The sequence below is a fragment of the Pyrus communis genome, chromosome 13, assembly GCF_963583255.1.
Source record: "Pyrus communis chromosome 13, drPyrComm1.1, whole genome shotgun sequence".
NCBI classification, from domain to species: Eukaryota; Viridiplantae; Streptophyta; class Magnoliopsida; order Rosales; family Rosaceae; genus Pyrus; species Pyrus communis.
In genome coordinates, this window is record NC_084815.1 from 16211292 (window position 1) to 16227982 (window position 16691).

General features: G+C 39.9%; 1 protein-coding gene across 1 annotated transcript; it reads right to left on the bottom strand.

The window, feature by feature from the left end:
• Positions 1-15147: 15147 nt before the first annotated feature.
• LOC137713814 (disease resistance response protein 206-like) lies at positions 15148-16192 on the bottom strand. The gene has a single exon (XM_068453170.1). It carries the CDS (start codon positions 16098-16100, stop codon positions 15546-15548), a length of 555 nt encoding a protein of 184 aa, XP_068309271.1. The 5' UTR covers positions 16101-16192; the 3' UTR covers positions 15148-15545.
• Positions 16193-16691: the final 499 nt, after the last annotated feature.

Below are 16691 nucleotides of genomic sequence, written 5' to 3' on the forward strand. Positions count from 1 at the left end.
TCATAGAGTTTGTAGAAATTAAATATATTAATCCTACGAGAAACAGAATTAAAACACAACTATCAACAAGTCATTTAGATGTCAATCTTCCTCAAATTAAGGGATTAGACTTAATAGAGAATCCCATGGAAAGAGGAAACATAAAATTTGGTAGCATCAGTCACCCTATATTGTCTAATAGATTGACTTTTACTGATGTAATCCTCATATATTATAAATTTATAAATACACTGCTCAACCACAATGATGCATGGTATGCAACTCATTCAAATCAAATTGGCCGATCTAATCATTCTCTTAACTAAACTATGACTACATAATTGAATAATGTTTACTGCTGATAATCGAAACATATGACTGCACAATTAAACAGTGTTTAATGCAACCACTTAATCCACACACCTAACACCTTGAAGCAAATACTAAATGTAGTCTATTTGTATTAATTTGCTTTGAATCTGATTCATGAATCAGTTCATGGTTCACCATAATATAATGTCTATATTATTAGAATTTATTCCTAGTCCCAGATTACAGAATCTTGCATAAAAAAAATCTGAAAGAACTAATGAGATTTACTTGGGTTGCTAGGCATCTCGATTCCTTGCAGAGACTCAATATTATATATCAAATCATCAATGCAGATTGCAGAGCAACAAATCATCGCAATTAGCATCAAATATCAATTAGATTTTCGAATAAAATATAGGAAATGCTAACTTGCAAGTCTGCAACTGCTGCAAGAGGTGGAGATCGTGGAAATGGCTTAAATGAGAGAGGTGACTGTGGAAATCTGGAGAGGCGAGATGATTCGCCTAGTAAAGAAGGTGAGAGATGATGCCCAGCAAAGGATTCAATCATTCGAGAACAAGACGGCTGAAGAGTCGAAGACGAGGAGATACTGAGATAGATGCAGAAAGCAGAATTGAAGAAACTTATGTTTAGAAAATTAGGTTAACAAGGGATTGGACACGGGGGAAAGAGGGAACTTAAGTAGAATAAAAAAAAAAAAACACCTAGTTGCCTAGTTCGCCTAAGGCCGCCTAACTTCCAGCCGATTTTTCATGACGCCTTGCCCAAATTTGTTCCACCTAGCCGCCTAGCCCACCTAGGCGCTGCCTAGCTTCCAGTTGAATTTTCATGACGCCTTGCCCAAAATTAGGGCAGGGCTCCGCCGCCCAGTGCTTAGGCACCGTCTAGGCCGTTTTTTAGAACAGTTAATGATCAAATAGTTGAAGTAGTTTTATGTAATTTACCCTTGCATGTTTTATCTTGCACCCATGTCTTTTTTTCCACAAGATGAAGTGGCACTTTAAAGCTCACGACTAGATCAAAAGACAGGTTGACGTCCTAGCCGTCATATATTTTATTTTTTTAAATGGTAAAAATAGTTTTTCTTTTTTAAAATTAAAATCTTACATGAAATCTTGTTGAAGAAAATTAAGATTCCACCATAAAACCAGTAGCCCAACTTACTTATAAGCCCATGCAAGGTCACTTCTTTCATTAATGAGGAAGTGATTCTCAACAATGTGTGACGAGTTTTCAAGCTAAACACGTGGACAACACAAATGAGTTGGCGTCTAGTGCATGTGATTAGTTTGACACGTGGGACAATCTACCTTGATACAATGAAGAAAGTTGAGGTTTCATCATAAATTCAAATATCAATATGTAAAGTAACCCAACTTACTTATAAGCCCATGCAAAATCCCTCAATTCATCAATGTGTGATTCATTCTTCACACTTGCTAAGTGGTTCTCAATCTTAGACACGTCATATCCAAACTATTTGTCTCCAAAGATAAACATGTTTGATATACATCTTCTTAATAAAATCTAAAAATTGTATTTTTTTTCAAACAAATGATGTTATCTACATTAAGAGGGAGGGGGTGGGCTTAGCCTCACAATGGGCTAGCAATAATGTGGTTCAAATTCGCCTTTGGAGTTAATCCAACCTAAGGCCTCTTACTTACACTTGAAGAGGAATACAACTAAACCGTAGTACTAAGCGGTTGTACTATAATATTTCTGAATATACTATAAAGTGATAAAATATGCATAGGGACCAAAAGGATAAAGTGTATCTCTTGCACCATTGAAGATGAAAAATCATAACCATCTGTAACAACCCGTACCTAATTTTATAATTTTATTAATTTTAAAAAAGTGAATTGACGAAAATGCCTCTAGAGGCAAGATTGTTAACTTTCGTTGATTGTCATTTCATGATGTGTACGAGCTACTATTTTACCATATTCTCAAAATAAGCGACCGTCCGAATGCGTAGGTGCAAGCAGAATCGAATTTGGAGCTACTATGAAGATTCTACAAAACTATGAATTCGAAAATACTTTTGTAAAAAAATTATTTATATTTTAATGTCTTTTAATTATTATATTATTTTAATATTTTTATGTTGGGATATTTTAATTATTTTAATAATTAGATTTTGGCCCGTGGGGCCTACACCTCACAGCTCTCCACTTCCATTTTACTGCGTGTCTTCCTCCCTTGGCTCTCTAGAAACCTCTTTCACTCTCATTTCTCTCGGACTCTCTCATTCTCTTAGCTTTCTCTCTTCTCTCCCCGTCAACACAGACATACATACACCACCAACCATCGTGCCTTCGGCAACACCACCACTACCACTTCCTTCCCTACGAGTCTTACGAACACAGAATAGGGAGAAACCCCCTCGTTTTCCCTCTCTCCCTCGCTGCACAGTACCATCACTGTGCAAAACTGAATTCGGCAAGTTCTCACCGTCTCCAACGAAGGTAAGGCCTAAAACCTTCCTAATAATTTGTAGATCGTGCCTAGGAGTACGTTTGGGTTGTATTTGAGACATTTTGATATTTGGCTGTAGAAATCACTCGGGGAAAACTTTTCCAATTTTCTGACAGAAACCCGACGATTTTCGAGCCATTTTCTGGCCAATTCGACCACTACAGGACCTTGTGCTGGTATATTTCACTTCATCTCCTCTTAAGCTTCAATTTCATATATTATATGCTAGTTTTAGTTGAGTTTTGAAGCTAAACGGAGCCGGAGAAATTTCTCGGCCAAAATTCCTAGTTTCCAACTTTCTCGTTCATTAGGTCCAGCCGACCCGTGAGCCCAACTGGTCAACTCAACTCGAGAAAAAGAAAAAAAAAAAACCATGACCAGGATCTGGATTTGAACTCGGGATCCGGCGCGACCCAGTTCTAATGTGGATTCAGAATATTCCTTAGAATATTCTTTGGAATATTCCTTACGTTGACTTTTTTGAAATTTTCTCGGAAATCCTCCTAGGCTAATTTCGACGCCCCAAGTCCGTTTTTGACATCCATATAGTGAAGTTCCAAAGTTTTAACGTAGTTGACCGACTCGGCATCTTGGTTGACTTTTTAGGGTTGACCGTTGACTTTTTGTTGACTTTTTACGAAATTTGCCCGAGACCCTTCTTAGGGTACTTCAATGGGCTGATTCCGAATCCGCAGTCCGTTTATCCAAATTCATATTTTTTTTAATTAAGTTTTACTAATGGGTTTCTACTATGCTTAGGTATGATTAGCATTAGTGATCCGTATTTACTCATTCGAATGGCTGTAACCTCGCAAGTATCTGTGAGTGTGTCTTTTCTTTTATAAAGTATAAATATTTGTTAGCTTCCATATATATATATATTTATTAATGAATTTTATACATGATTTTCGTAATTAAATTAACGATTATAAGGAAATGTCCTATTGTTGGGAAATTATGAATAATTCTACGGGATGCACAGGTAAACGGACCATGGGAGTTGCCTTAATTATATTTATGGCTAGGAATAATATTATATTGATTAGAATTGTTGAATTATTGTGTCATGATCATATTTACGTTATCTGCTCATCGTGTGCGATACTGGTGTTAGTACTTGCCCGGGCTAGAGCCTGTCTTCACGTGTATGTTCACATTGCACCGATGTGATTAACTGTTTGTTATACGATTTATAGGTGAAACATTATGATTTACCATGTTTTTGGAATATTACTAAATATGGTAAGTGTTGTCATAATATATGTAGTATATATATTTGGAAACTATACTTGTTTTACGGTGAGTGAATATTACACTTTGAAAAGGTTTTACAAAGCTTTATTTGTAGGCTTACTCATCCTTGTTTTTCTCCCAGCTAGGTTTTAGTAGTTGAGCTTTCGTGTTGACGAGGATTCTTGGCAAATCTTGGTATAGGAGGTTACCTTGGATGGTATAATTCTCAATCTATTCTATTGTACTTTACTTATGCTATGACATCACATGTGGAATGGGTTCATTCCCGCTCACTAGTGCACTCTTACATTTAGGCACTTTTAGGTTTAAATTTACTCACTTTTTCTACATCACTACACTTTATGGCTTCATCACCCTCTTGGTGACGGCCAACATAGCTCGATTCAGAGTCCAGTGAACATTCCTGGTCGGAATGTGTCACGGTCACTATTCATTAGAAATTATGTTTTTAGTATGCTAAAAATTGGCCTGGTAGCTAAATATAGCCACACCATTGGAGATGCCTTAGAGACCTCTAGCAATAATGTAAATTAAAGGAATTACAACCTACAACTCAATTGAAAAGTGATAATCAATTAATCACATACACATTTGAAAAGTGATAATCAGTTGCCTTTGCATATATAGGGAAGCACATGCATGTTTATGCTATAATTTAGATGCTTCATGTTTATCTCATAATGCATTAATTAATTACAATGCATGACAAAGCCTCTCCGATTAATTTTTTGATTAATCACTTAAAATCCTCCAACCTTTTAGTGTCATTTCAAATTGGTTTCAAACTTTTTAAACTTTCCAAACAAGTATCCAGCCTATGGAGCCAAAAATAATCAAGAGGCGACATGTGGATATTTGGGGAAAAAGGACAAAATTACCCTTGAGGAGCACCGGAATTTCTACGTGCGAGCAGTGGACAAACATCCCACAATTAAGTCAAAAGTGCCCAAAATTGGTAACAAATTCAAAGTTATTTCATCCATCCTTATCCTATATTTTCCACAAGGTAATTATTTCATAACCTTCAAAACATTCCATATAAATTGAGTTAATTGCTAATTAATGGATTTATTCCTAATTAATCCATTAATTACCAATTAAATCACCCATTTCAGACAAAAATACCCCAAAGGGCCGGCCACCTTTTCTTAAGAGGGGGACTGGCCATGCACTATATATTCAACCTCATTTTCTCTAAAAACCTAAGTCCATACTCTTGCAAAACTCCAAAAACTCTCTAAACACTTTTCTCTCTAAATTCTAACTTTGACATTGGAGGTTCTTCGGCCAAAGCCCCCCCCACTCATTGTGGGCACGTGAGGCTCTTGGCCTTGACCCTAAGGTGTTAATTATTTGTAGGTTCAATTTTGTCTAAGAAGAAGGAGGCGGAAATTTGCATCCACAAATTGGTGCTTTCATTAAGAGTTGAAGTACACACACTCGTAGAAGATTCTCGCATAAAAAGTTTTTCTCTATTTTTTCTTGTCCATTTGTATATTTTTTGTTCATTCTTATTATTAGAATTTTTTATTTGCAAAGATTCTTTGATAAAACGTAAAAGAGAAATACAATGGCTAGAAATTTAGAAAATTCCATAAGTGAAAATTCCAATATTCAAGAAATGGGACTGCGACAATCCATGAGGCTAAATGTGATCATAGGTGGAGCAGCACCACCTTTACGGGGCTCCACCATGGCAACCACTGCAGTGACCACCATGGCCACCACCTACGACAAGGTTTATGGCACCACCACCAAGACTCGAGCCGTGCCATTTAAGGCCCATGGCACCAAAACCATGGCCCAAGCCATGTCACTCTAAGACCAATACGAGCCCAATGCATTGCCAAGCCGAGCCCTAGCCTCGCACCCACGTGCGCCACACGCCGAGAAGCCCACTCCTGTGGCCTAGCCTATTCTCGTGGACCAGCCTGTTCTCGTCGAGCAGCCTGCTCTTGTGGCCCAGCCTGCTCCCACTCAGCAGCCCATTCCCGTGGCCCGGTCTGCTTCCGCGGCCCAACCTGCTCTTGCGGCCTAACCTGCTCCCGCGACCCAGTTTGCTCCTGTGGCTTACCAAGCAGCGTAAATCAATCTAAGATTAGTTTAACTATCGTGGCTCCAAATTTCAGGACCGATGATCGAACTGGGAGCATTTTCATCATATTTTTTTACATATTTGACATTTCCTAACTCAAATCTCGTGCCCAGAGTCTACCACACTTCCACTGCTCAAGGAGACGCATTCCTTCCAAGCTATTCCAACCCAAATGGAGAACAACACTTGTCTCAACAAGTCATAGAGTTGACGAGCGCCCTTGCACACAGACGCTTGGTGAACCAACTCTTACAACACACCGAGATGCAACGTGCCCCAGACGAGGTGTCCCGAAGTAGGACAAGGGCAGACAAAGTACCTCTTCAGCAGCGTCTCGGTAAGCAGCCACTCGACCAGCCACAAATTGAGCGTTCAGGTAGTGTACACTTCTAATTGGGCACCCAAGATAGCGTATACTTCTGTCTTAACCCACGGAGGAGTGTGCACTCTCGACTAGGTCTACAGACGAGTGTAAATTCACGGTTAGGGTTATACTCCGATAGTCAACATGAGCAACCTTCGAGGCGAAGTGTTCATTCCCTGCTAAGCTTGTAAGGAGCATCTTTCATCTTACATCGAAATAGGCAGGACGACGGATGGAGAGAAATAGTCACTCAATCCGGCTCAAACTCAACCGGCAGCTTGCGAAGAACTCACTCGCTTGCTAGGAACGCACCACACGTACCGTATTCGCTGCATAGATGAGCCAAACACATGGAAGAACAGCTTATACCAGCAAGTCATAGTTGGGGGCAGCCGAGAGCTTCATTACCCCAACGAAGGCAAATTTATGAAGAAGTAGAGAGATTCTTGACCAATTGATTGTGTAATTTTCAACGCAACGAGGTCGCCGACGAGGCACTAAGACAGAACATGACCAACATAAGTAAATCACCCTTCACGGACGAGATTGAGCAGGCAGATCCTCCACGCGAGTTCAGCAAGCCACAATTCACATATTTCAAAGGGGATGAAGACCCGGAGAGACATTTAAAACACTACCGAAGCGCAATGATCCTCTATCGAAATAACAACGATCTCATGTGCAAGATATTTGCCACCACTCTACAAGGCGAGGCACAAGATTAGTTCTACACCCTGCCGCCACAGTCTATCCGAAGTTTCGACAAACTTTCTTTGGTTTTCACCTAAGAATATTCATCTTATTGCTCGATCAAAAAGAAGTTCGACCATTTGTTCAACGTCAAGAAGAACCCAAAAGAGTCGCTTCGTGACTATGTGAAGAGGTTCAAAGTAGAGAAGGCAATGATAGTCGGATGCAACGATTCGATAGCTAGAACAGCCTGCCAAAAAGGACTTTCAGCAGACCACCCACTATTTCGAAAATTGATCATGAAAGAATATCTAACTCTAGCAGACTTTTTCGCTCTAGCAGAGAAGTATGCATTTTGGGATGAGGCTCACCAATGTATATTCAAGGACTTGAAGAAGTACCCGACATCACCTCCCTACTATCCAAACCAGAAGTAGAGGAGGACTTATTCACATGTTTGACGGTATCTGAAGCAGTAATAAGCTCTACCATCATACGAGAAGAGCTGGGGGCCCGACTACTTGTATTCCACAGTTCAAAAGCTCTCCCCAAAAGCTCAAGTTTTACCTTAAAACGCACACAGTCATCATCTTGATGCATTATTCCGCCCAATCTAGACGTGCGACAATAAAGACGTAGACCTTGGCAAATGCAAAGTTTTCTGACGAACGCAACAACTCGGCCCAAAAGAATGCCAAGGGCAGACGAACACTGGAAGGACACACTCGAAAGCAAGTTTTGTCCTCGTTGCCCCAAAAGATTCTACATAGGAGCAACATGTACCAGCGGTTGAACACTATCTCCTGCTGCGCGTCACACGACCGTAGTCGACCTTTGCTCCATATTTTAGCTCTAGAATGGTCCAATACCAGCAGTTGAGCATTTCCTATCAAAGAAGAGGGTTAATAATTCAGATAAGGTTTCAAGGAGCTTGTTTTTGTTCATGTGATTTCCTCATGTGTTGATTCTCAGCTTGTAAAGCTTCCAATTCTTCTTTATGGGCGGTGAAGATGGTGGTGACGACATCATGACAGTACGTACCAATTTAGCAACCCCTCTGACCTTCTTCTCAATGCTTATGCTAGAGTTGTAGGGTGGAGTTAGTGGTTTTGTGTTGGGTTTGGAGGTGGTGGCATGATCGGGCTGGTGGAGGCTGTTCATTGGTGAATGCTATGCTTCCATGACCTTCTACTAATTTTGGAGACAAAGTAAACCTTAATTAATTCAACAGATTTTTAACTAGGGTTTGACAGATGTGACATTTTCAATAGGTTGAGTATTTGTTTGGAATGTTTAAAAAGGTTAAGACTAATTTGGAATGATACTAAAAGGTTAGGGTGTTTTAGGTACTTAATCCTTAACTTTTTTGTTTGTTTTTCTTTTTCTTTTTGAAGATGAAACGATAACATTATATTGATGCACGTTGCTTGAACTAGCTGTAGGGAGCCGCTGATCTCCAAAATAATCCTTCCAAGACCTTACTCTAAATCTAATCTCAGTCATTCTCTGACTGCCAAGCATTCAACCATGGCTGGCAACTCCATATGAGGAAGTCGACGGAAAATCTCCTATATTGGTATAACTGTTACATGCGCGGTGTACCATGACATTCACTGGAGGAGAAGTCGATAATGAAGTAGCAACATGCATGGGATTTCAATACTGAGGTTGGCTCGACTGCTTCATGTGCTAAAAATCATTTTTTTTCATAAAGTTGAGTAAATCAAACAGAAACAACAAACATGATGATTAAACCGAACTTAGAAGGGAGTAAAATAATGTGTGACTTTCAATTCCCTAACCCACCACTTCCATTAATTTTGTATGTCTGTATTAACTTTTTCTTTCATGTGCCGATCTACTTCTTCTTGGACAAAATTGCACCTACAAAACAATTAACACCTTAGGTCAAGGCGAAGAGCCTCATGCGCCCATGATGAATGGGGAGGGGGGGCTTTGGCCAAAGAACCTCTGCTGCCAAAGTTAGAATTTAGGGAGAAAAGTGTTTGGAGTGTTTTTGGGAGTTTTGCAAGAGTGTAGAACTAGGTTTTTAGAGAAAAATGGGTAGTATTTTTTGGCCGGTCCCCTTTGGAGAAAAGGTGGCCGGCCTTTGGGATGCTTTTTGTGTGTATTTTGTGGTTTAATGTCAGTTATTTGGCAATTAATGGATTAATTAGGTAATTAATCCATTAATTAGCCAATTAACACATTTTTGGAATGGAAGTTATGTAATTTATGTGGAATATTTTGTAAGTTATGGAATGATAGCTAATTGATTAGCTAAAAGAGGGAAAAATAGGTAAAAATATATGGAATGAAATAGGTTTTGGGAGTTACCTTGTAGAAGGGATTTGATGAGATGTATTTTAAATTGTTACCTATTTTGGGCACTTTTGACTTGGTTGAGGGATGATTGTCCGTTGCTCGTGTGTCGGAATCCCGGTATGCCTCAAGGGTATTTTTGTCCTTTTCTATCCAAAAATCCACGTGTCGCCTTGTGATTATTTTTGGCTCCACAAATGCCCCCACACCTGTTGGGCGTTCGCAGAAAAAGGCAACAGGTGTAGAGATTTTCTTGCTTTAGGAAACTTTGGATTGCTTCCTATTTTGATGTAGATTCCTTTTTTAATAAGAAATTAGACCATTCTAGGAAAGGGAAATATATTCTCTCAAAGCCTATTTAAGTCCACCTTAAGTGGGTTATTAAATCAACTTTGAAGAGCGATTTATTCTACCCTACAAGAGAGAGAGAGCTTAAAGGATATTTGTTCCCCTTCCTCTAGCAAGCTTCTACATCTTGCCCGTGTAAAGGATCGTCTTTCGTTGCGTTCTTCATTTTCTTCGTGCCGCACTGATGCAAGAAAAATTCAATTTTCTTATCTTCTTCGTGGATAGTGTTGTCGCTGGGCAACTGTTAGGGTAGTGCGACACGTCGGCTGGCAGGGGCCAGGAATCGGCTTGGCATGGGCCAAATATGTGGTTTGGCAGGGGCCATTGCTTGTGCTGCTTAGCTTGATTGAAGCTAAGGATTGGCTTAGCATGGGCTGAGGAAGTGGCATGGCATGGGCAACAGTTTAGGCTGCCATGTCTGGGCTGCTTGCCAAAAATGAGGAAACTGCTGGAGTTTGATTTCTCAGTTGCCGTAGATGAAGCAGTCAAGGATGGAGCTGCCAAGATCGGAGTTGTTAAAGATGAAGTGTGGGATGAGCAAACTATTAAGTGTAAAAGTGGCTGCTGCCCCCTAACCATTTGTTGCCTAGTTGATCTTCAAGCATTTGAGATTTTAAGCTATGTGGCCTTCTTGCACTGGAGGGCTTACCTAGATGGGTGTCGGGGATTTAGTTTACCCTCTCGCATTGGAGAGCAATTAGTTTATCCTCTTGCACTGGAGAGCAAACCCATATGGGTGTCGGGGAATTGGTTTACCCTCTCGCACTGGTGAGCAATTAGTTTATCCTCTCGCACTAGTGAGCAAACCCATATAGGTGTTAAGAAGTTGGTTTACCTTTTCGCATTGGAGAACAGACCCAAAAAGGGTTTTGAGCAGTTGTTGTAGACAGCAGTTGAGCCAGGCTTATGAGTAACTTCTTGAATCTTCATTGAGAATAAAGAAATAAATCAACCGTGTATAAACTGCATAACAAACTGGATAGTTTTCGGCTTACGAGGCCTTATTCGTCGAGCTGCCTGAGACTTCGAACTTATTTAGAAAAGCCCAAACGGGTTTTAGGGGGTGATAGAGACTTCCCCTGCTTGTGTAGGTCGTTTTATCGACCTATCAAGATACTTGTCACATTGGCCCTCATTTGTCAGCTTCTTAAGGTATTGCTTCCGCTTTAGGTAGCCGTTGGTAGTGTCGCCTGGTCCTTGATGAAATGCGCAATACTTTGTATGATCTAGCCTGGTAAGATCGCTTTTCATGGGTGGCGGCAGTTTGAACCAAGGTTCGTTCTTGAGCTTGCGGAGAATTTGGCCAATTGGAACTGTGAACTTGGTGAATGTTTGAGGTGCTGAGTCTTCTTTGGTCAGGGAACATTCCATGCGCTTCTTTTCTAACTCGTTTTTGTTAGATTGCTTGGCCTCGTCCCATAGTGCATGTTTTTCTGCCAAAGCATACGAAGCTGCTAGGGTCAGTTCTTCTCCTATGATCGGTTTTCTGAATAAAGGATGTTCGGTGGGAAGCCCATTTCTAAATGTTGCCATTCCTATGTCCTCGTTGCAGCCAACAATCTTGGGTTTCTCTGCTTTGAACCTCTTGGCATAGTCTCGAATTGTCTCCTAAGGGTCTTTTACGATGCTGAAGAGATGGTTGGATGTCCTTTTGATTGAGCGATTAGACGAGTACTCCTTAGTGAAAACAAAGGAAAGTTCGTTGAAACTCCGGATTGACTACGATGGTAGAGTGTAAAACCAGTCTTGCGCTCTGCCTTGTAGAGTTGTGGCAAAAATTTTGCACATAAGCGCATCGTTATTCTTGTAGAGGATCATGGTATTGCTGTAATGTTTGAGATGTTGATCTGGATCTTCATCTCCCTTGTGCGAAGTGAAATGAGGCATAGTGAACCCGCGAGATGGATATGTCTGCTCGATTTCATTCGTGAATGGTGACATGCTTATGTTAGTCATGTCTCGTCGAAGCGCATCATCAGTAGGCTCGTTACGTTGGAAATTACACACTCATTCAGGTAGGAGCCTTTCAACTTTTTCTTGAATTTGCCTCTGCTGGGGCAATGGAACTTCCAGTTGCCCCCGATCATGACTTACGGGTTTGGGCCGTTCTTTCCTATGCTCGACTCGTTTATATTGCGGTTGTGGTGCATATGGCATGTTCCTAACAGGCGAACAGGCTGCTGGCAGGCTGCCGGTTGAACTTGAGTCGGATTGAGTGACTGCTTCTCTCTGTCTACCGTGCTGTCTACTCCAATGTGAGGTAGATAATACTCTTTGTGAGCCTAGTTGTGAATGAACATTTTGCCTGGAAAGTTGTCCATATTGATAATTGGAGTGTGACTTCAACCGTGAACGTATGCTCATCCATGGGCTTGATCGGGAATGTACGCTCCTCCGAGCGCTAAGGTGATAATATACACTATCCTAAGGACCCAGGCGGGAGCGTAAACTACCAGAACGCTCGGATCGTGGCTGGTTGATGGGCTGTTTACCGAGACGTTGGTGGAGAGGTTCATCTGCTCTTGTCCTACTTTGGGACACCTCGTCCGGGGCACGTTGGATCTCGGTGCGTTGCAAGAGTTGATTCACCAAGGTTGTTTGTTGTGCAAAGGCGCTCGTCAACTCTATGACTTGTCGAGACAAGTGTTGTTCGCCATTTAAATTGGAAGAGCTTGGAAGAAATGTGCCTCATTGAGCAGTGGAAGTATGGTAGGCTCTAGGCGCGAGATTTGAATTGGGAAATGTCAAATCCACAGAGACGTGGTGAAAATGCCCCCGGTTTAATTATAGACCCATAAATTTGAAGTCGGGACGGTTGAACTAATCTTGGATCGATTTGGGCTACTTGGAATGCCACGGAAGTAGGCTGGGCCACGAGAGTAGGCTGCTCGGTGGGAGCCACGGGAGCAAGCTGGGCTACAAGAGCAAGCTGGGTCGCGGGAGCAGGCTGCTCAGTGTGTGATGCATGCAAGTGCGAGGCTTGGGCTCGGCTTGGCAACGCATTGGGCTCGTGCTGGGCTTGGAGTGACATGGCTTGGGTTGTGGCCTTTGCAAGCTTGGATGGCATGGCTTGGGCCGTGGTAGTGGTGCCATGGACCTTGTCGCGGGTGGTGGCCACCGCGGTGGTTGCCATGGTGGAGCCCCGTAACGGTGATGCCGCTCCACCTATGATCACATTTAGCCTCGTGGATCGCCGCGGTCCCATTTCTTGAATATTGGAATTTTCACTTGCAGAATTTTCTAAGTCTTTAGCCATTGTATTTCTTTTTTACATTTTATCAAAGAATCTTTGCAAATAAAAAATTCTAATAATAAGAACGTACGAAAAATATACAAATGGACAATAAAAAATAGAGAAAAACCTTTTATGCGAGAGTTTTCTATGAGTGTGTGTACTTCAACTCTCAATGAAAGCACCAATTTGTGGATTCAAATTTCCGCCTTCTTCTTCTTGGACAAAATTGCACCTACAAAACAATTAACACCTTAGGTCAACGCCAAGAGCGTCATGCGCCCACGATGAAGGGGGGCTTTGGCCGAAGAACCTCCGATGCCAAAGTTAGAATTTAGAGAGAAAAGTGTTTGGAGAGTTTTTGAGAGTTTTGCAAGAGTGTGGAACTAGGTTTTTAGAGAAAAATGGGTCGTACTTATAGGGCATGGTCGGTCCCCTTTGGAGAAAAGGTGGCCGGCCTTTGGGATGCTTTTTGTGTGTATTTTGTGGTTTAATGTGTGAGTTATTTGTCAATTAATGGATTAATTAAGTAATTAATCCATTAATTAGCCAATTAACACATTTTTGGAATGGAGGTTATGTAATTTATGTGGAATATTTTGTAAGTTATGGAATGATAATTAATTGATTAGCTAAAAGAGGGAAAAAAAGGTAAAAATATATGGAATGAAATAGGTTTTGGGAGTTACCTTGTAGAAGGGATTTGATGAGATGAATTTTGAATTGTTACCTATTTTGGGCATTTTTGACTTGGTTGAGGGATGATTGTCCGCTGCTCGTGCGTAGGAATCCCGGTATGCCTCAAGGGTATTTTTGTCCTCTTCTATCCAAAAATCCACATGTCGCCTTGTAATTATTTTTGGCTCCACACCGAACGTAGTGAAATACTAAAATCACATATTCGTTTACCCATAAATTAAGGGATTTGGAACACAGTTTTACAAATGGTCTTTAAAAGCTTTGGGGCAAAAGAGCACTACGATATACCAAAGGAAATTACTAGTTTATACAATGATCGTATTAGATTCAGTAAATAGATCGTATTAGATTCAGTAAATATGATATACCAGAGGAAGTTACGAGTTTATACAATAATTGTATTAGATTAAGTAAATGTGATATAATAGAGGAAATTGAATTGAATAGAATTTAATGGCTAGAATTACAAAAATACCCATGCATTGTTAGCAAGTTAACATTTTTTCTATCAGAGTTGACGAAATTGGGTAATGTGGGACACGAAAAGATTAGTACAAGTGATAAAGTGAGATAACTGAAATAGAATACAAGGAAAAAGTGAGATTTTATATAGAGCACAAGTTTTTATTTTTTATTTTTTATAACAAACAATATTATCTATAAAGGACAGGTTTCAAATTCATATGATAAACCCTGTGATTGGTACTACAAGTCAAACTTGCCCGACAAATCCAAAAAGTCGGTTGACGTATCATGTATCCAACCACTCAGCTGGTCCCCTTCCAAGTCCACTCAAGAAGTCATCAAGTTGACTCTAAGCTTTTCATATATTTTTAGGAATCATAACCTGCTTTCCAAGAAAGTGACTTGATTGTTTTTACTGCTTATGCGTATAAACAGTTTGATATTAAAAAAAAAAAAAAGGTAGGTTGTCTGCCTTTCTATTTAGATGCCTTTTTTATTCCTTTTATTTATACGATCACGGTTAAGTTACGTCAATATTTTATATTCTTATTGATTTTTGTCTTATTATTTTTATAAAAAAAATCAATATAAAATATTGACGTGACTTAACTGTAACAGCATAAAATAAGAAAGGATGAGAATGACATTCAAATAGAAGGGCACACAATCTGCCTTAAAAAAAAAAAACCCGAAAGTGTGTCAGAGACATACTAACATAAATATACTGTTATTATATGCTAGAATCTCTTCTAATACATATGACCGTCAGGTATTTTAAGTGTATCCTTATCCCACAATGGAAAATTTTGCGAGTCCTTTCACAATATGATAAGCTATTTTCACGTTTAATCATCCATTGAATCAGGGTACCTGATCACGATTAAGTGCTAATTAATTCGCCTCTGTTCTTGATCTTCTTGTGTGTATTTCTACATGTTCATAATAAAACAAAAGTGCATTCCCAAATGAATTCTTGGAGGTGGGTAGTCTTATAATATTTTTATAACTTCACTTCTCTTGTATTATAAATAAAGTAAAATTCATTCACCTGGATCAAAATGCAGCTTCTTTGTCAAACAGAAGTATATGCAAGGAAAATGATTGAAATTACAAAGGTGACTGTTTAAGCATGTCACTTATTGAGGGACTACAAGTTCATTCTTAGCAAACTCTAATTAAGCATTCCATGAAACAGAACATATTTGAAGACCATTCTCTGTAACTCCCACATACCAAAACTCATAATACTAAATATATATATATATTATTTAACAATCTCAAATTTACCAACACTCGTAGAACTTGATATCCACCTTGAGCCTGAAGTAGACTTCACCTTCATATGAATCCGTGTCTATGGTTGCAACTCCCCGGTGCATGAAAAAGTCTCCGGTGCCACCCACGATGGATATGTCCCTATATTTAATCATAATGGGGTCGGCTCCGATGAAATTTATTGTGCCTTGGTAGTCTGTGCTGTTTAGAGAAAATGAGAAGCCAAGCCAAGAAGTGAATGTGTTCTTTGTATCATATATGTACATCCCTTGTGCCCTGCCAACAGGTTTGGAGTGCAGGTTGTTGTCGAGTGTAATGGGGTCATCGAAAACCGCTATGTTCCCGAAATGAGAATTCGGCGCCAAGATGGTTAGGTTGGATCCTTGAGGGGCTGCTACGATTGCAGATGTAGCGTTGGCAGCATTTTTGCCATTGTAGATAATGTCATGGAAGAATAGCACTAAGTGCTTGCATGGTTTGTACTTGTCTTTGTTTTTTGGGAAGGCTGAAGATATAGCAAGGAACATGAAGAAGAATATTAGAACTGAGGAACTTGCTGCCATTGTGGGTTATGAAAAGAAGAGGCACAGAAGCAAAGAGAGAGAGAAAAAAAAAGGAGAGGAATATTCCAAGTTCAGTAAAATGAGCTTTTGCTTCTTGCTCTACTTGTGAGTTTGCTATCTGTCTCAATGCCTTTATATAGGGACTTGGAAGCTTCAAATCTCAAAGCTAAAAATAAATTAATCCACACAAGGAGTGTTTACCATATGAATGGAGATAAGGATTACATGATCACCTTTTTTAAGGGTATTTTTGACAAACCAACCCCTCAATTTAACGAGGATATTGACAAATTTTTCATGGAAGAACCAAAAAGATTTACGGTGGACAAACTCAGGAACATCCACTTCTAACAATTTTTAGTTTTCAAGAATTAAGAGAGGAGTTATGCCAATTTCATTGATCATTTTGGATAAAAATCTTATGTGAAATTACAACATTAGTTTGATTCTTGACTGTAGTAGCATCATCCATGGAAACCGTTTTCCACATCCCTATATTTTATGGTTCTAATGCAATAATGACCAAGGACTTTGTCAGTGAAATTGATTTGTGGAGATTGAATTTTAGACAAGTAATTACCTACTAAGGAT

What these genes read in the sequence shown, in the direction of transcription:
- LOC137713814 (XM_068453170.1), bottom strand. Translation starts at nt 16,100, where the DNA reads ATGGCAGCAAGTTCCTCAGTTCTAATATTCTTCTTCATGTTCCTTGCT.